Source organism: Zalophus californianus, chromosome 10 (assembly GCF_009762305.2).
Source record: "Zalophus californianus isolate mZalCal1 chromosome 10, mZalCal1.pri.v2, whole genome shotgun sequence".
NCBI lineage: Eukaryota > Metazoa > Chordata > Mammalia > Carnivora > Otariidae > Zalophus > Zalophus californianus.
Window position 1 is genome coordinate 53,389,127 of NC_045604.1, and position 19,879 is coordinate 53,409,005.

The 19,879-nt window shown below is 38.9% G+C and overlaps 1 protein-coding gene and 1 non-coding gene across 2 annotated transcripts in view; one reads left to right on the top strand and one right to left on the bottom strand.

Moving 5' to 3' along the window:
• Positions 1-19,879, top strand: part of SLC9C2 (solute carrier family 9 member C2 (putative)) — a 106,060-nt gene that overhangs the window by 25,417 nt on the left and 60,764 nt on the right. The window contains exons 8-13 of the mRNA XM_027612500.2: positions 518-617; positions 2,544-2,687; positions 5,404-5,572; positions 15,345-15,426; positions 18,762-18,928; positions 19,499-19,603. Of these exons, the coding sequence (XP_027468301.1) occupies positions 518-617; positions 2,544-2,687; positions 5,404-5,572; positions 15,345-15,426; positions 18,762-18,928; positions 19,499-19,603 (767 nt within the window). The remainder of the gene's footprint in view (positions 1-517; positions 618-2,543; positions 2,688-5,403; positions 5,573-15,344; positions 15,427-18,761; positions 18,929-19,498; positions 19,604-19,879) is intronic.
• Positions 8,133-8,239, bottom strand: LOC113933829. Its single transcript, XR_003523524.1, has one exon. It is a non-coding gene; the product is annotated as a U6 spliceosomal RNA (small nuclear RNA).

Consider the following 19,879-nt stretch of genomic DNA (forward strand, 5'->3'; position numbering starts at 1 on the left):
CAATGGCACAGTAATAGTGACTATCATATCTTCATTGATTTAAAGTGTGCCAAGCATTTTTCATGTTATTTAATTGAATCCACACAACAACTCTGTGGGGCATTATTCTTTTATATCCATTTTATAGATGCAGGGATGCTAATAGAGAAAAGGGAGGTCACATGCCTGGAGCAACCAGCTCTGCCCTGCTCCAAAGCGCTTCAACTGTCAGTGTCTGTCTATTATTTACTAGACACGCATTTGTTGGCAAGCTTTCTGTGGCTGCTTTTTTGCTACAACAGCTGAGTTGCGTAGTTGTGACGTGGACTGTGTGTCCTGCAAAGACTAAATGTTTACTCTGTGATCCTTTACAGAGAAAGTGTGCCAACCCTGGGTCTATAGGATTGGGCCAATCCCTTTGAAGCAACTTTCCAAGAAATGTGTCTCTTAAGTCTCTCACCAATTCTTCACTCAAGATAAAGTACCTCAGTGTGCAGATTTGAATTCAACTAATTTTATTCATTTTTTTCCTCCCCAGTGGAATTTTTGGGAATGTCGGGAATGGTTGCATTAGTCACTGTTGGACTGAATTTAGATTCCTTAAGCTTTAAACCGAGGATTGAGTTAATAATTACTAAGTAAGTCTCCTATTGTGTACTTGGTATAGATATCATAGAATGTTAGTGCTTAAGTGGTTCTGCCTTCTTGGACACATAAGACTCCCCGTTTATAACTTTTTTCTACCTTTTAATTCTGAAATTTATTACCAGTTATATTTGAAAGCACTTAAGGTACCAACAATTGTTGACATCGATTGATATTCTTGTTATGAATATTGTATGTGTGGCTCAGAGGCTGTGATTTTTTATACATAACTCTTGATAAAAATTTACTTTGGATTGTGAGAAATTAAAATTTAACATTTAAAATGTTCTTTCTTTTATGAAATCCCAGTGATAGAAGATGGTACTTTTAAAAAAAAATAATTTCACTTGGCAAAATAAAAAAAATTGGCACCTATAATTAACTCTTCTAATTTTGTGTCTATATGAATATGACATTTAACTGGTTTTTAGAATCCAGAAGCTTGGGAATAAATAGTTCATAGAATATATGCTTTTTGTCTGAATCTGGACAGTTTCCTGAGCTCACGCATGCTGAGCTGTCTGACAGACATCATTATATATTACTCGTTCTATTCATTTAATTGTTTATTCTTGAACCTATTCAACCAATCCTTTCTTAATGTCTGCTGTGGTCTGGATGTTGTATCTTAGGTTTGGGGCTATGTAAATAAGTCCCCTTCTCAGAAGGCACTCATAGTTGAGTGGTGGGCATGTTTATTTAAGAAACTAGTAAGTCTGAATCACTATAGATTTATTGGGATCCTACTATATGTAAGGCATTTTTTTTAGGTCCTGTGGAGACATTTGAAAAAGTATTCTGTTATTCCATCATTTCTGAATTTCAGAAAACTAAGCATTGGTGGGGGGGACCCCAAACCCTTCCTTTGTCTGAGTTCTGAATCTAATGAATCAGGAGATGGGAATCAGATAGAGAATTAGACCATCTCTTTTATTGGGGTAATGCTGTTTCAGAGGACATGGTTTCCCTCTGAAGCCAAAATGAGGCTTCCTAATGCCGCTTTCTAAATGTAGATCTTGAAACCACCTATAGGGAGGCTGGTTTGTGGAATAGGCACACTCACCTAGTTAGCTGAAAGGGAAAGTCCCAGTGGAGGGGCCCAAGCAGAGGCGGCACTTGCAATGTGCTTGTAGAAGTCAAACCTGGCCTGGGTGCAGGTGTGTTACCACATGGAACCAGAACAGCCCTGAGCCCTAACCACTGTGTTCTGGTCTACTCAATAAAACTCTTTGGGGGCGGGGCCAGATGTATAGATGTTTGGAAAGGCAATACGGGTGATTCTAATTCACTTGTCTGCTTAACGAACCATGGTGGTATAGACAATTGGCACTGTAGGGATTTAAAGGAGGATCACTTCCAGTGAGAGTGCTTAGGATGGTTTCATGAAGAACACAGGATTTGAGTTAGCCTTATGAGATTTTTAGGAATTCAGTAGATGGAAAAGCAGACAGGAGAGACTTTCAAGGTAAGGGATTTTCAAGCAAATCACGAAGGGAGAAATCCTGCAGAGGGCAGTGAGGTGATCCAGTCAACTGTTGAAAAGTCAAGGTTAACCAGGTGTTTCTAGGTTTAGCTGTGGCTGACCCAACAGTTTGATATGATGCCAGCTAAACTCAGCAAAACTGCCACATCACCAATCGGGGGAGGAGGTGGAGAGCCTTATTTTCCTGCCTTGCTCTTACTATTCTCCTGTGAGAGGCAGCCCATGGGCATGATGTGATGAGAGTATTGGAGAATATGGAGCCGGGTGTATTTTAGTTCCAATAAAATTCTTTTTAAATGTTGATTGTAACAGTGCTGGAGGCAAGAACCTCTGATAAGACAAGAATGATAGGTATGGGATACATGCTTTTCTATGAAAAGGCAACTATTTAAAAAACCCATTGCTTAAAATGTGATTTATTTTCCATTCATCCTAGGTTCCTAATAATGTTTTCAACTGTATACCAACAATTAATATATACTTTCTTTGGCATTGTAATTGGATGTGGAGAAACCAAGTATTTAGGATTTCATACTGTGGTTTTCATGTTCATCTTATTTGCAACAGTGAATTTTGTAAGGTAGGAATTATATCTTAAAGTTTGCTTACTGGACTTAGGTTCTTAAGCCCAGAATTAGAATTGGGAGGCAGTGGGTTATAGCAAGAAGAACTCTGGACGTGGAGTCAAAAAACCTGACAATAGCTTACTGTGCGACTGGGGGAAGTCTGTTTACTCTTCAAAGTTTCATCTAGAAAAGGAGAAGGGGCAAGAACAGCAGCATCAGCATCATGACCCATGAGCTTGGTAGAAATGCACATTCATGGGCCCATCCAGGAAACTGTTTCAACATGTTTGTTAGAGTTTGAGCAACACTGAAGGAGATTAATGGCTCTCAATGTTTTTGTTGACTTTCATCCTCCTTTATTATCATCATAGCTATGATAAAGCCATTTATTAAGCACCTACCATGTACATTATGCCATTAATACTAATACAACCCTATGAAGTAGGTGTTACTGCATCATTTCACAGATGAAGCCCAGGAAGTTTAAAAACTTGCCTAGAGTTACCCAACTTGGGGAGAATTGGGGTTTATTTTTTAAAAGATTTTATTTACTTATTTGAGAGAGAGAGGGAGAACATGAGCAGGGGGAGGGACAGAGGGAGAGGGAGAAGCAGGCTCCCCACTGAGCAGGGAGCCCGATGAGGGGCTCGATCCCAGGACTCTGGGATCATGACCTGAGCCAAAGGCAGATGCTTAACCAACTGAGCCACTCAGGCGTCCCCAGAATTGGGGTTTAAACCTGACTGCATGAACATGTTTTCTCTCGAACTCCATTGCCCACTCGTAGAAGTTGTGTCTTTGATAATAATTCATTACAGTGTCGCTTCCACTGAAGACAGACCTGGCCAAGGGAGCTTTCTTTACAAGATGTTCTCAGGGGACATTACTTTTGCTGACTCTGAAGGCACTGCACGCCACTCAGATAGTCACTCTCACACACAAGGATGTGTATGCAATTTACGTTTCTTTCTACCATGGAAGCTCATGTGCAAGTTGAGATTGGTCACAGAATATGAAGAAAGAGAAATGGCTTTTTGTACATTGTTTGACTCAGCTACACATCTGGTGTCTCATTTCATCTTCATAACAACACTAGGAGATGACAATTTTATGGATGAAGAAACTAGCTAACAAAGGCAAAGTACCTTGCCCAAAGTCAAATGGCTAGGGAGTGCCAGAGATCTTATGTGAACTGTTGTTGTCACCTCCTTAGAGGAGAGCCTTCAACGAAGGAGTCATCCTCAGGGGCCCTCAAAGTATGGGTGGACTTTTCATAAGAGACTTGTTGAGAAAAACATTTTAGAGGCTGAAGCCAAACTAAGGCCTGGTCATAATAATTATTCTAACATGTATTGAGTGCTAACCACATTCAAAACATCATTCTAAGTCCCGTGAATGTTGCCTCATTTAATCAAATCTTCACAATAATCCTTTGAGGCAAGTACACTTATTATCTCCACTTTACGGGTGAAGAAATTGAGGCTTAGAGAGGTTAAAGAACTTGCTTAAGTTTACATGGTTAGGAAAAGCAGCCTCAATTGGAACCCAGGTATACTGACTCCAGAGCCTTTTCTACACTGCCTTTCTGTTGTTGATATCAGGAAATGATATGAGTTGTTCTATTTTGGCTGGACTTAATGGTATTTCAGAGAAAGATCATTTAGTAAGGGTGAAAGTTTGATAAGAATTACTTTGCAAATGACTTAAATGCAAAGCAGAGGAGTTTGCTCAAATTAATTATATACATTACAGATCGTAATTGCAGATTTCTCAATGTTAGGAATTCTCTAAATTTTCTTGTGAAATTCCCAGCTGAGCAATTGATACACAATATATTTTTTGAGGCTAAGAACATGTCAATTTTATTTCTGTTGAAATCTCATTTGAGGGACAGTACTGATATTCTTTTGGTGCAGATCCCCTAAAGATAGATTCTAAATTTTTGGTACAGGGTCTTATAGAAAAATGATCTGTAGACACTTGTGGAGAGCACAGTATTAAGAATAGAGTTGTTGAGTCACTATGTTGCACACCTGAAACTATCGTTAACATTGTGGGTCAACTATTCTCAAATAAGAAAAAAGAAAGGAGGGGCACCTGGTGACTTGGTCAGTTAAGCCTTTGACTCTTGAGAGCCTAGGTCATGATCTTAGGATTGTGAGATCGAGCCTTGCGTCAGGCTCTGTGCTGGGCATGGAGCCTGCTTGAGATTCTCTTTCTCCCTCTCCGTCTGTTCCTCCCCACTCTAAAAAGAAAAGAAAAGAAAAATGATCGCACAAATTGAGATTACTTATGTGACATTTAGTTTGTGATTCTCACAGGAGCTCAAGAAAAATTTGGTTAAGCCAAGTTTATTAATGTGCCTACAATAATTTTACTTTTTGACCATCATCTGCATGTCCTCTTGGCCTAATTTCTGGAATAGATGAGCTTGTCAATGTTATTTGAAGAACTTTCTTTCAGAAATTTACTACCCAGATCTGAATAGTGCCCAATAGTGTTAATGATAATTCCGTATATTTGTATAAAACTTCTAGCACTGTTTTTCAAGATTTGAGTATTATATGCAAAATTTAGACAGTAGATTTGGTTTTTCCAGAAAGTGTGAACAACTTGTCAATAAACTGATTATTTTCTCTTTCCTGAAAAAGTTTTACATGAAATTTAGTATTCAACCATGAATAACATTGATACATCAGGTGTGATTAATAAAATTTTTTCTCGCCACAGGTTGCTTACTATTGTGTTAGTGAGCCCCATCCTGATGCATGCAAATTATGAATATAATTGGAGATGGGGAATTGTTATAGCATGGTCTGGAATTAAAGGAGTTTTTAGCTTACTCTTGGCTCCTGATATTCATAATCTGGCTGAACAAAAAATAGAGTCACCGCAATTGGTAGGAAAAGTCATATCTCATAATTATTCATACTTATTCATTTCATTTATTTTGTAGTACTTATCATAGTACCCAATAATAAAGTTAACCATTTTTAAAAAGTTTTAATTTAAATTCCAGTTGGTTAACATACAGCGTAATATTAATTTCAGGTAATTACATACATACCTGATTAATTATATTACATACAATACCTGATTAACATCACATCAAATGCCCTCCTTAATCCCCATCACCTATTTCACCCATCCCCCCACCCATCTCCCCTCTGGTAACCATCAGTTTGTTCTCTATAGTTAAGAGTTTGTTTCTTGGTTTGCCTCCCTCTCTCTCTTTTTTTCTGCCTCTTTGTTCATTTTGTTTTTTAAATTCCACATGAGTGAAATCATATGGTATTTATGTTTCTCTGATTGACTTACTTCACTTAGCATTATACTCTCTAGCTCTATCGATGTTGTTGCAAATGGCAAGATTTCATTCTTTTTTGATAGCTGAGGAATATTCCATTATATGTGTGTGTGTGTGTGTGTGTGTATACACCACACGTTCTTTATCCATTTATCAGTCGATGGACACTTGGGCTATTTCCATAGTTTGGCTATTGTAGATAATGCTGCTATAAACATCGGGGTCCATGTTTCCCTTTGAATTGGTATTTTAGTGTTTTTTGGGTAAATGCCTAGTAGTACAATTGCTGGATCATAGGGTAGGTCTATTTTCAGCCTTTTGAGGAAACTCCATACTGTTTTCCATAGTGGCTGCATCAGTTTGCGTTCCCACCAACAGTGCAGGAGGGTTCCCCTCTTTCCATATCCTCACCAACGCCTGTTACTTCTTGTGCTTTTGATTTAAATCCATTCTGGCAGGTGTGAGGTGATACCTCATTGTAGTTTTGATTTGTATTTCCCTGATAATTAGTGGTCTGGAGCATCGTTTCATGTGTCTATTGGCCAGCTGTATGTGTGCTTTGGAAAAATTGTCCATCTGTGTCTTTTACCCATTTTTTAGTTGGATTATTTGTTTTTGGGGGTGTTGAGTTGTATACGTTTTTTATATATTTTGGATACTAACCCTTTATCAGAGATGTCATTTGCAAATATCTTCCCCCATCCCTCCCACATAGGCTGCCTTTTAGTTTTGTTGATTGCTTCCTTCCCTGTGCAGAAGCTTTTTATTTTGATTAAGTCCCAATCGTTTATTTTTGCTTTTGTTTTCCTTGCCTCCAAAGACATACCTAGAAAGAAGTTGCTATAGCTGATGTCAAAGAGGTTAGTGCCTATATTCTCCTCTAGGATTTTAGTGGTTTCCTGTCTCATATTTAGATCTTTCATCCATTCTGAAGTTATATTTATTTATTTATTTATTTATTTATTTATTTATTTGAGAGAGAGAGAATGAGAGAGAACACAAGAGGGAAGAGGGTCAGAGGGAGAAGCAGACTCCCTGCTGAGCAGGGAACCCGATGTGGGACTCGATCCCAGGACTCCAGGATCATGACCTGAGCTGAAGGCAGTCGCTTAACCAACTGAGCCACCCAGGTGCCCCATTCTGAAGTTATTTTTGTGTATGGTATAAGAAGATGGTCCAGTTTCATTCTTTTGCATGTTGCTGTCCAGTTTTCCCAACACTATTTGTTGAAAAGACTGTCTTTTTCCCTGGAATATTCTTTCCTGCTTTGCGAAAGATTAATTGACCCTATAGTTGTGGGTTCATTTCTGGATTTTCTATTGTGTTCTATTGATTTATGTGTCTATTTTTGTGCTAGTTTTGATCACTATAGCTTTGTAATATAACCTGTACTCCAGAATTGTGATGCCTCCAGCTTTGCTTTTCCTTTTCAAGGTTGCTTTGGCTATTTGGGATCTTTTGTAGTTCCATACAAATTTTAGGATTGTTTGTTCTAGCTCTGTGAAAAATGCTGGTGTTATTTTGATAGGGATTGCATTAAATGTGTAAATGGCTTTGGGTGGTATAGATGAACATGGAATATCTTTCCATTTCTTCGTGTCCTCTTCAATTTCTTTCATTAGTGTTTTATAGTTTTTAGAGTACTGGTCTTTCTCCTGTTTGGCTACGTTTATTCCTAAGTATCTTAGAGTTTTTGGTGCAATTGTAAATGGGATTGATTCTATAATTTGTCTTTCTGCTGCTTCATTATTGGTGTATAGAAGTACAACAGATTTCTGTATGTTGTTTTTGTGTCTTATGACTTTACAGAATTCATGTAGCAGTTCTCTTTTTTTTCATTTTTAATTTAAATTCAATTAGCCACCATATAATACATCATTATTTTTGATGTAATGTTCAATGATTCATTAGTTTCATATAACACCCAGCGCTCATCATATTATGGGCCCTCCTTTGCCCATCACCCAGTTACCCCATCCCCTCACCCACCTCCCTTTCTGCAACCCTCAGTTTGTTTCCCGGAGTCAAGGGTTTCTCATGGTTTGTCTCCCTCTCTAATTTCTTCCCATTCAGTTTTCCCTCCCTGTCCCTATGATGCTCTGCACTATTCGTTATATTCTACATATGAGTGAAACCATATGATAATTATCTTAAAAATAAGGAATGCTTCACAAATTTGCATGTCATCCCTGTTCAGGGGCCATGCCAATATTCTCTATATCATTCCAATTTTAGTATATGTGCTGCCAAAGCGAGAACTTGTGTATCAGTTGTAGCAATTTTTTGGTGGACCCATTGGGTTTTCTATATAGAGTATCATGTCATCTGCAAATAGTGACAGTTTGACTTCTTTCTTGCTAATTTGGATACTTTTTATTTCTTTTTGTTTTCCGACTGCTGTAGCTAGGACTTCCAGTATTATGTTGAATAACAGTGGTGAGAGTGGACATCTTTGTCTTATTCCTGACCTTAGGAGAAAAGCTCTCATTTTTTCCCCATTAGTATGATGTTACCTGTGGGTTCTTCATATATGGCCTTTATTACATTGAGGTATGTTCTACTCTAACTCTACTGTCTTGAGGGTTTTTATCATGAATGGATGCTGTACTTTGTCAAATGCTTTTTCTGCATCTATTGAAAGGGTCATATGGTTCTTATCCTTTTTTTTTGTTAATGTGGTATATCACATTGATTGATTTGTATTGAACCACTCTTGCAGCCCAGGCATAAATACCACTTGATCCTGGTGAATGATTCTTTCAATGTACTGTTGGATTCAGTTTGCTAGTATTTTATTGAGAATCTTTGCATCTATGTTCATCAGGGGTATTGGCCTGTAGTTTTCTTTTTTAGGGGAGTCTTTTTCTGAGTTTTGGTATCAGGGTAATGCTGGCCTCATAGAATAAATTTGGAAACTTTCCTTCCTTTTTTACTTTTTGGAATAGTTTAAGAATAGGTATTAACTCTTGTTTAAATGTTTGGTAGAATTCATCTGTGAAGCCACCTGGCCCTGGACTTCTGTTTTTGGGGAGATTTTTTATTACTGATTCAGTTTCTTTGCTGGTTATCAGTCTGTTCAAGTTTTCTATTTCTGCTTGTTTCAGTTTTGGTAGTTTATATGTGTCTAGGAATTCATCCTTTTTTTTTCAGGTTGTCCAATTTGTTGGCATATAGTTTTTCATAATCTTCTCTCATAATTGTTTGTATTTCTGTGGTGTTGGTTGTTATTTCTCCTCTCTCATTTGTGATTTTGTTTATTTGGGTTCTTTCTCTTTTCTTTTTGATAAGTCTGGCTAGGGGTTTATCAATTTTATTAATTTTTTCAAAGAACCAGCTCCTGGTTTCATTGATCTATTCTATTGTGTTTTTTTAAGTTTCTTTATCATTTATTTCTGTTCTAATCTTTATTATTTCCTTCTTCTGCTGGCTTTAGCTTCCTTTGTTGTTCTTTCTCTAGTTCCTTTGGGTATAAGGTTTGGTTGTTTATTTGAGATTTTTCTTGCTTCCTGAGGAAGGCCTGTATTGCTATATACTTCCCTCTTGTGACCACTTTTGCTGCATCCCAGAGGTTTGGGACTGTTGTTTTCATTTTCATTTATTTACATGTATTTTTAAATTTATTCTTTGATTTCCTGGTTGACCCATTCATTGTTTAGTAGCATGTTGTTTAACCTCTGTGTGTTTGTGGTATTTCCAAATTTTTTCTTGTGGTTGACTAAGTTTCATAGCATTGTGGTCAGAAAAAATGCATGGTAGGATCTCAGTCTTTTTGAACTTGTTGAGTTCTGATTTGTGACTTAGTATGGGATCTATTCTGGAGACCGTCCCATGTGTATTTGAACAGAATGTGTATTCTGCTGTTTTGGGATGGAATGTTCTGAATATATCTGTTAAGTCCATCTGGTCCAGTGTGTCATCCAAAGCTATTGTTTCCTTGTTGATTTTCTGTTTAGATGATGTGTGAATTGATGTACGTGGGGTGTTAAAGTTCCCTACTATTACTGTATTATTATCAATTAGTTCCTTTATGTATTATTGTTTTATATATTTGGGTGCTCCCATGTTGGGTGCATAAATAATTACAATCATTAGATCTTCTTGTTGTATTACCCCCTTTATTATTATAGAGTGCCCTTCTTCATCTCTTGTTAAGTCTTTATTTTAAAGTCTAGTTTATCTGATATATATATATATATATATATATATATATATACATATATATATATATAACAAAAACAACAAAAAATGATTTATTTGTAACACAGCCTAGTCTCCATCACTTCAGCGCAGCATAGGAGGAGAAAAGAGTCACAACTGTAAGCATCATTTAGTCTAAGGCAGAACTTCATGCCTTCTGAACAGCAAGCCCATCTCTCCCCAGAATCCAGCCCAGAGCCAAACGGAACACACAAACAGGCAAGCCCAGAATGAAGTTGGCCCCAGGTCTCAGAACATCTCACCCTTTCCCCACAGCCCTTCAAGCTTCCTGGCTGCAGCCTTCTACCCTCCACCCCCAACTGGGCCAACTCCTAGCCTCTGAGTCACCAGAGAGCTTTCTTTGTGGGATAATTAACAAGGATTTAAGTGTTATAGAAACAATGCCCTGTGAAATCCATTGTTCCCCAGAAGGTTTAAAATGACTCCCCGCTTCATAATCCTAATCAGCAATGACAGCTCTTCCTTTCTTCACCATAGATGCAGGCAGTTTTGAAGTGATTATCCTCACAGCTCCATACTCAGTGTTTCCTATCAACTTTATTAAAAGGCTATTCTCCTCACCCCAGGGTAGGAAGGAATCCCAGGTACTTTCTCCAGGTTCAGAGGCTGAGAGGAAAAGCCCTGACATCTTAGAAAAAGATTCCTTCTGTTTCTCTCCAAAGATTTTAATGGAGATTATTGTGTAAATATTTTCTAATCCATCTGAAAAAAAGTTAATTTTAGATTCAGAGGGCAATGCAAGCCCAGAAGCAGGCAGTCTTTCTGATTAGGTACTAGTTTTGAGGATACAGAAGGCAAGATAGAAGAGTATAAAATCTCAAGTGGCTTTCTTAACCTAAAATCTAGAAAGCCTCAAAAGATGGACACTAGGAAGATTTCACCTTTGCAGGCCTTGGTAGGACAATTCCAAAAGTTCTACCATCTTGGACTGGTGACTTTTGACAAGGTCACAATAAAAAAAAAACAAGAAAGTGGGGCATCTCCAAAGGAACATTGTTAAGGGATCTGACTAGTGATATTGCTACTCTGGCTTTCTTTTGCTATCCATTTGCATGATAAATGTTTCTCCACCCCCTCACTTCCAATCTGCAGGTGACCTTAGATCTAAAATGAGACTCTTGTAGGGAGTGTAGAGATGGGTCTTGTTTTTTTTTTTTTTTAATCCATTCTAATACCCTATGTCTTTTGATTGGAGAATTTAATCCATTTACATTCAGAGTAATTATTGATAGATATGTACTTAGTGCCATTTTATTACTTGTTTTGTCATTGTTTCTGGAGATGTTCTCTGTTCCTTTCTTGTCTTTGTCACTTTTGGTCTTTCCACTCAAAGGGTCCCCTTTAATATTTCTTGCAGGGCTGGTTTAGTGGTCACAAACTCCTTTAGTTTTTGTTTGTCTGGGAAACTCTTTTTCTCTCCTCTTCTGAATGATAGCCTTGCTGGATAGAAGAATATTCTTGGTTGCACATTTTTCCCTTTCAGCACTTTGAATAGGTCCTACCACTCCCTTCTGGCTTGCCATGTTTTTGTTGAGAAATCTGCAGTTAGCCTAATCTGTCTTCCCTTGTAAGTTAAGGACTTCTTTTGTCTTGCTGCTTTCAAGATTTTTTTTAATCACTATATTTTGCAAATTTAATTATAATATGTCTTGGTGTTGGCCTGCTTTGGTTGATTTTGATGGGAGTTCTCTGTGCCTCCTGGATCTGGATGTTTGTTTCCTTCCCCAGATTAGGTAAGTTTTCTGCTATTATTTTTTCAAATAAATTTTCTGCCCCCCCTTCTCTCTTCTTCTTCTATATGAATGTTATTACTTTTGATGGAGTCACTCAGTTCCCTAAGTCTATTCTCATGTTCCATAATTCTTTCTCTCTTTTGTTCAGTTTCCTTATTATCCATTATTTTGCCTTCTACATCACTCTTTTTTTCCTCTGCCTTTTTCAGCCTGTGTTCATTGCTTCAAGCCTGTTTCCAGTCTCAATTATTGAATTTTTCATTTCTGACAGATTCCTTTTTAACTCTATTATCTCTGTGGTAATAGTCTTCCTGAAATCTCCTATTCTTTTCCCAAGCCCAGTGAGTATCTTTATGATTGTTGCTTTAAATTCTCCATCAGGCATGTTACTTATATCTGTTTCACTTAGATCTCTGGCTGTGACCTTATCTTGTTCTTTCGTGTGGGATGAATTCCTCCATCTTGATATTCTGTCTAAGCCTCTGCTTTCTTCTCTGTGTTAGAAAAGCCAGTTATGTTTCCTGCTCCTGAGAGTAATGGCTTTATGAAGAAGCGGTCATAGAGTGTCCAGGGTCTGGCACTTCAGAGAGTGTCTCTGGTGTGTGTTGTGTGCACTCTGCTGTGGTGTTTTGGCTGCTGTATCCTTCGGGCCAGTTGTCTGCAAAGGCTCTCCTTGCTGGCAGTGGGCACTTGGCCAGAGTGTAGTGAGTTTTATCTAGGTGTGCTAGGTCTGCTTGTTAAATGAGACCTGATACTACTTCCACTAGAACTGTACCCCTGCAGAACTCTGGTCAGGAGACATGGTGTGGGCACGTATTTCTGCTGGCCTTCTGGGGAAGGGGCTGGCCATGTTGGGACAGAGGCAAGCTTGATGGAGGGCAGGTGTGCCAGAGCTCAGGGGGCTGGGACTTGGCATAAGCAGGTTAGGCAGCCACTGTGGGCACTGTACTGCCTCCTGAAGGTGGCTCTGTGTTTATGCTGAGGGGCAGGGGAGGGAAATGGCACCTGCTGGCTCCTTTGTCTCCAGAGAGAGGTGTGAATCCTGCCTCTCAGGTAAGACTCCAAGAAGAGCGAATTATCTCCCTGCTGTGCGCCCCAGGCATTCTTCAGATGCTATTTCCATGCCATCTGCCCCCAGGTTGTCTGTCTGTCTTCTCTCCAGGAGTAGGGCAGCTCCCCCAGGGCTCTATCCCAGCCAAGCCAGCTGGACTTTAAAACTCGTGTTTAAGTCCCACTTGTAGCCCCTCTCATTTTCCAGCCAATGGCTTTAGGGAAGTATTCTCCTTGTGCACTCCCCCGTGTGCCTCTCTCTCTCACCTTTCTCCGTGACCAGGGCTCCCTCTCCTCCACAGCACTTACAATCTCTTTCTCCCCCAAACCACCACTCTGTACTTCCTATCTTCCTTGATGTGGCTTCTTCTCTTCCTTTAGTTGTGGAGTTTGTTCTTTCAGTCTTCAGGTTGATTTCTGGGGGTATTTAGAATGATTTGATAGTTATCTAGTTATGTTTATGGGGGCAAGATGAGCCTAGGGTCCTCCTACTCCTTCACCAACTTCTCTCCCTTCTCCTGAAGTTAACCATTTTAAAAATTAGATTTGAAAAATGTGTTCTTTTAAGTAGAAAGGAACTTTCAAAGGAAAGTTTGTTTATGTTGACAGTATGAAAGGGACCAACAGTCAAGTAATGGTTAATGGTATGGGAATCAGATGGACTTGGGATCGAATCCTGGTTCCACCATCACAGGCTGGGTGACCTTGGGCAAGTTTCCCAGATTTGTGGAACCTCAATTTCCAGTTGAACATTGAGATGATACTTAGTAAAATACCTGCCACTTAGCAAATGCTCAATAAATGTTACTTACTCTCCCTCAAAGCCTTTTCTTCATAGGCTGGCTGGTGGATTTCTGGGCAATCTGGTGGTGGCAATACCTGTGGTACTGAGCTCCAGGGAAGACCTGAAGAGCCCAGTGCATCTGCTGACAGTGTTAGGGCCCCTTGTCATTTGTGACAATACTGTGTGAGCTAAGCTGGAGAAGTTGCTAAAAGTTGCGAGAAATCCCCAGGATACCCCCATCATCTCCAAGTCAGATGCATATAAATTCCAAACCTGCTGTTGGAGGGAGAAAAGCCACTTGAATAATGTGAATTAAGAACACCTGCCCACCTCCCAAGAAAATTTAATCTGCCGGTAGATTTACAGAGTTTCTTGATATTGGCCGATTTCCAGCCCAGGGTTTTCTCTTTGTCATTTTGCTTCTGTTCCAAAAGACCCCAGCAGTACAATATAAAAATGTAAAAATTTCTTTGGGGGATTAGTTATCATCCTCTCCATCTTGCGAGAAATCAAAACAAAGAGAATAGCATGTTAGGGAAAGAACTCAGGTGCCCTAACTCCCAAAAGAAGTTCTTTTTAAAATGGGAGTATTATATTCCTTACCATCTTTCCTGAGGATTTGTACTTTTTATCTATAGACATCATGTGGGAATTAATTTGGAGTTCAAACCAACCTGTGGTTTTGTAGAGATTTTGGGTCCTTTCATGGCCCAAAGGAAAAGTATCATAACCAACATCTGAGCTCCTTCAATTTTCTTTTGTGCAAGGAATCAGCCTAAAATCAAGTCAACAAAATGTTAACTAACATTTGATTATCCCTTATAGTATTTCCCAAATCTATGTGATGTTACACCAATCCCTTTAGCACCACCCCAGACCTACACAATCAGAATCTGCGGGGAAGAAACCCAGAAGTTGGTATCTTTTAGAAGAACTTCAGGTGCCTAGTGTTTTTAGTCAAATTTGGGAAACACTCTCCAAAGGACATACTGCTATTAACTCCAGTTTCTAGTGAAGGACACTGAGGCTCAGAATGATTAAGTCAACTGACCCCAAATCATATGGCTAATAAGTGGCAGGGCCAAGACCTGCAAAAGCGGTTGTTTTTCCTTCTGTACAGTGCCTCTCGAGACCCCACCATGGTTTCTGCAGGTTTCTTCAGAGCCTCCTGAGCAGCTGTAGTAAATGCTGGTGGCAGATACCCTTTCCCATCCCCACTGTGGTCACCACTGCCTGAAGTTGTGGGGTTTCTCCCCAGCCCTGCAGGGATGCCTACCACCTTGCTAGCTTTGCAAGGCTGCTGCTAAAAGCAGCAAGGGTGGGGAGCTCTTTGATCAGTGTTCTTATCCCTCCCAGAAATTATAAACTCTTTTCTCATTCACATTGAAAACTAATAACTGCTCCAGTGTATTTTATTCCAGCCGTGTCCCAAAACAACCCTTCTGCCTCAATTTACTTATCAGAAGCAGGATTAAAAAACGTGGATTAAGATAGAATTTTGTTGTTGGTGGTTAAACAATGATTCCCTTTGGAGAACTTATTCATTTTTTTGGTTCTAACTGTGTATTTTATTTTTTAGTTTATATTGTATGTACAGGTAATATCACTAATGACTATGGGAATAAATTCATACATGATGACTCATTCAGCCAGGACACTAGGTAAACTATATCTATCTTTCATTAATTAACTGGGGAAAATAATGCAAACAGATTATTGTTGGGAGTCATGGGGATTTTTTATGGAGTTCAAGGAATTGATTATGAAATCATTCATTTTCATTCATTATTTATAGATGCTGTATTAACTGGGATATTGGTTCAGCCAGTTTAACAGAAACCATATTCACAGTAGCTTAAACAAGATAGAGGACTTTCTTTTCCCCTCCATCAAAATGTCCAAAAGAGTGGGATGGTTCTGCTTCTCTTGTATTGCTCCTCTAGTCCCTGGGGTGTTGTTCTTGTCTGCAGGGTGGAAGCTGGCTCACTACCACTGTATCTTCAATCCAACCAACTAGAGAGGGGAAATGGGGAGATGGGTGGCAATGGAAGGTAAGCAGCTTCCTTTTAAGGGCACAATCTAAAAATTGTATGTATCATTATCACTCACATTCCATTGGCCAGAATTTGGTCACATGGCCATTCATAGGTAAAAGAAGCTGTGAATTATGATCCTTATCTGGTTGACCATGTGCTCAGCCAAAACCTGGAGATTCAGTTGGTAAAAGAAGAAGGGGAAAATGGATATTGGGTGACAATCAGTAGGCTGTGCCACAGTTGCCTGTGTCAGAAGACATTTGAGGCCAGTGATAAGAAAATGCATAAATATGATAAAATCACACAGAGACACATGGTCAATAGAGAAATCTAGGGTAAGATCATTGGTGGCAGTACAGTCAACCAGGGATGGAGAAGGCGGGGTGGGATTACATGAAGTCTTAGAATAGGGCCTTAGTATCATTCACTATCCCATGGCCTGGTCTTTAGCTCTGCTGGTGCGTGATTCTTTCAGTGTATCTAGAATTGATTAGAACGCTGGAGATTTACTGCACTCACAGGAAAATGTGGATAAAGCAGAAAATCAATTTATTAATTTATAATGAGGATGATTTATTTCTATGTATGAAATAATTGTGATCATTATTCAGGGTGTTTATCTCTAAATGCCAACTTCCTTGATAAACAAAACTAGTAGTCAGAAAGTTTCTTGGAAAGCATGGACCTAATGAGAGGTCAGTGGAAGGATGATGTTGAAGGAGAGTTCTTCTAAACAAGGAAATAGCCTGGTAAATTTACCCTATCCTATACCCATGAGAGACATCAACTCCCCGCTTGTGTCTTTTCACAGTCATGCCCATTTCTAAAACTGACCCCACGAAAACTGTAGCAGAACTTCCTGTTATTGCCCACCTCAAACCCAAGGGCTCCAGTATGTAAACTGAGTTAGTAAATGGGGCAGATTTTTGGTAGCTCTCCTTTTCCCCAGTTATGGATTTGTTCTTTTTCTCAGTAGAAAGATATGCTTCGTCATCAAAAGCCTACACTGGAGCATAAGTAAAGTTAATTAGATCTTTGAAGACTTTCTCACACTCCCCTTCCCACCAATTCCTTTGACTCCCAGGGATCCAGACCCACTCCATTCTCTTTGCTTAGGATATAACATCTGGATTTCTCCCATGCTTCTTTTCTTGTGATTCCTCTCATTCTGACCCTCAAAGGCAAGGTCAACCAAGGGTTTTAATCTCATGGTAATATTTTTTCTATTGCTTCCCTTACAAAATAAAAAAAAAATTATTTTATTTATTTATTTATTTATTTTTGAGAGAGAGGGTATGTTGAAAGAGCAAGGGGCAGGGGCAGAGGGAGAGGGAATCCCAAGCAGGCTTCACACTCAGCATGGAGCCTGATGTGGGGCTTGATCCCAAGACCCCGAGATCATGACCTGAGCTGAAATCAAGAGTTGGATGCTTAACCAACTAAGCCACCCAGGCACCCCCCAAATTTTTTTTATTGTAGTAGCTAAACCTCAAAAATTTTCATTATAAAACATAAGTATATGATAAGGTCTTTCTCCCCTCAGAATCCATGTTCATCCTTTCTAGAAATACTATGTGGCACATATTTAATACTTGACAGAGTTGAGTTTTATCATTAAGAGTTTCAAACCAACTACTTCTGTCTAGTCTAAGGCTTTAAGAGATTCCCTTCTCATACTCTTCCAGGATCATCTTAAACACAGAGAGTTCATTCAAATGTATTGGTGCCACCAAGTGGTCCACATACACTCATGTTTCCCCAGAGCGACTGGAAAGTGGCGGGTGCTCCATCATATGGGCAGGATATAACTAGGCAAATGAGAAAAAATTTCTTCTGTGTGGTCTCAGCGATGGGAATTTTTAACCTAAAGCTGACAACTTCTAACTTTAGCCTACAGTCACATGTATCTTTGCTCTGGACCACAGTGAATCAAGAAGGATATGCTTCCAGACCTTTGGAATCCTGAAAATTTCTGATACCATCATTACACACAGTGTCCTGTAGAGAATACAGTAAAGTTAAGCTAAACATTTAGAACTCATTTTAACTCTTTATGAGACCTTTCATGTGCAATTATGAAGAGAGAACAATTTTATTGAGATGGAATTCCAAGTGAGCAGACTAAGTTCATTCACTAATTAAATTCTTTTGGGGGACACCTGGGTGGCTCTTTCGGTTAAGTGTCTGCCTTTGGCTCAGGTCATGATCCCAGATCCTGGGATCAAGCCCCGCATCAGGCTCCCTGCTCAATGGGGAGCCTGCTTCTCCCTCTCCCTCTGCCTTCTGCTTCCCCTGCTTGTGCTCTCTCTCTGTGGAATGAATAAATAGAATCTTAAAAAAAAAATTCTTCTTTTTGGTGAGTGAGCCTCACAGCTATAACTTCAAATTCATACCTCAAGAAAATACAAATGGCTACAATTTTTGGAACATGTAGATTTGCTGGCCAGGAAACAGATATACTAAATTTGAGGGATCTCTATTGCAGTGAACTTTATATTTAAAATTTTTATAAGAATCAGTTGGAGAACTTGTTCAAACGCAAATTCCGAGGCCAAGCTGATTCTCTAGGTATGAGGTGGAGCCAAGGAATTTGCATAGCTTAATAGGTAGCCTACCTAGCTGTAGAAGACAGGAGTAGTTTCCTATACCTTGAGAAATACTGATTGGGGACCTTGAAGAAGCAAGTCACATCTCTAGCTAACAGGAATGAAAGGAAATGAATAAAGCATTCCTTAGCAGTTGAGTCAGATAAAGTTGAGCTCTGCAGCCAGAAAAAACAGATAGTTGGGTAATTTTCTGGGAAATTTTGGACCAAAGGTTGTCCTTGCTCAAGCACTATGGTTTGGCTGTGCAGGTGATTCACTACAGCAAGATTTCACTACACCTTGCAGGATTTTGCCTCTTCTTGCAGTTTTCACTGTATTCTATTAAGACCCTTGCTTTTTTTTTTTTGGTCACAGGTTTGTGTGCTATTTCCCTCCCAAGGCAAATGGCCATGAAAAATGCCATTAAGCACATTCAGGAGATAATACAGAACACAATAACACTATTCAAAACAGAAAAAATTTTGACAAATGTTAATTGGACCTTAGTAGAAGAAAAAACAAAGATTGAATACAACATTCCTGTGAGTTGATACCTGGAAAAAAAAATAGTCCTCCTTTTCTCCTGGGTCTACTTCTCCTGCTTTAGTTTATTCTAAAAAACTTGATCCTGCTAATGAAATGTCAGAAAACTCAGGAAGGGGGATATACTCACTAGCTTTGCTATCTTGGTGAAAAGACTTTGAATTCTCTCTAAAGAGAAGTTCTTGGTTATCTGGCTTTATTTGCCAAATACAGGAGAATTGGTGTTTTTACGCACTGGCTGATTTAGTAACTATGAATGGCCTCTGCCAAGCTCATGTTTCCAACCATTTGAGGAGTTATTATAAAAAGCAGAAAACACAGGTTGTTTCAGAGAGCGGTCAAGCATAGACAGGTTTGGGGGAGAATCTGACTTGCAAATCTCCCCACATTAATTGTTACTTTACCACAATTAAAAGCAAGATTTCTCATACAGAGAGCAAATCCAGTTATACATAGCCCTTCATTTTAGCAATTCTGATTTATTGGAATCATTGTTGAGTGATGTGTTTGGCAGCTCCTATATACTTTAGCTAATTTTTAACTTTATCTCCTTATGTTTTTAAACTTAGTCTGATCCTTATCATGTTTCACATGATAACAAAAAGGAGGAGGAGTCCCCGACAGAAGAAGTTTTAATAGAAGAAGCCAGATTGCATGTAGCTATAATACAAATGGTTGGTACAGTTCACATAATCTGCTTTTTATTTATTTATTTTTAATTCTTGCAATGCTCTTATGTCTTACATAAGGCTTTCAGGTGACTAGAAAAAATATTTTTTCACCTTTTGATAGCCTATTGGTTATTAAAATTTGTTTGCTTTATTAAAGTTAAAAAATAACAATAAATGTCTTAGGCTTTAAGTTCAAGTCACAAATCTTATTATTCTGTTTCTAGGTCTAGTAATTTTTAGCAGTTGACTTTTGAGGGGTCTTTGAATAGTATTTGGTGC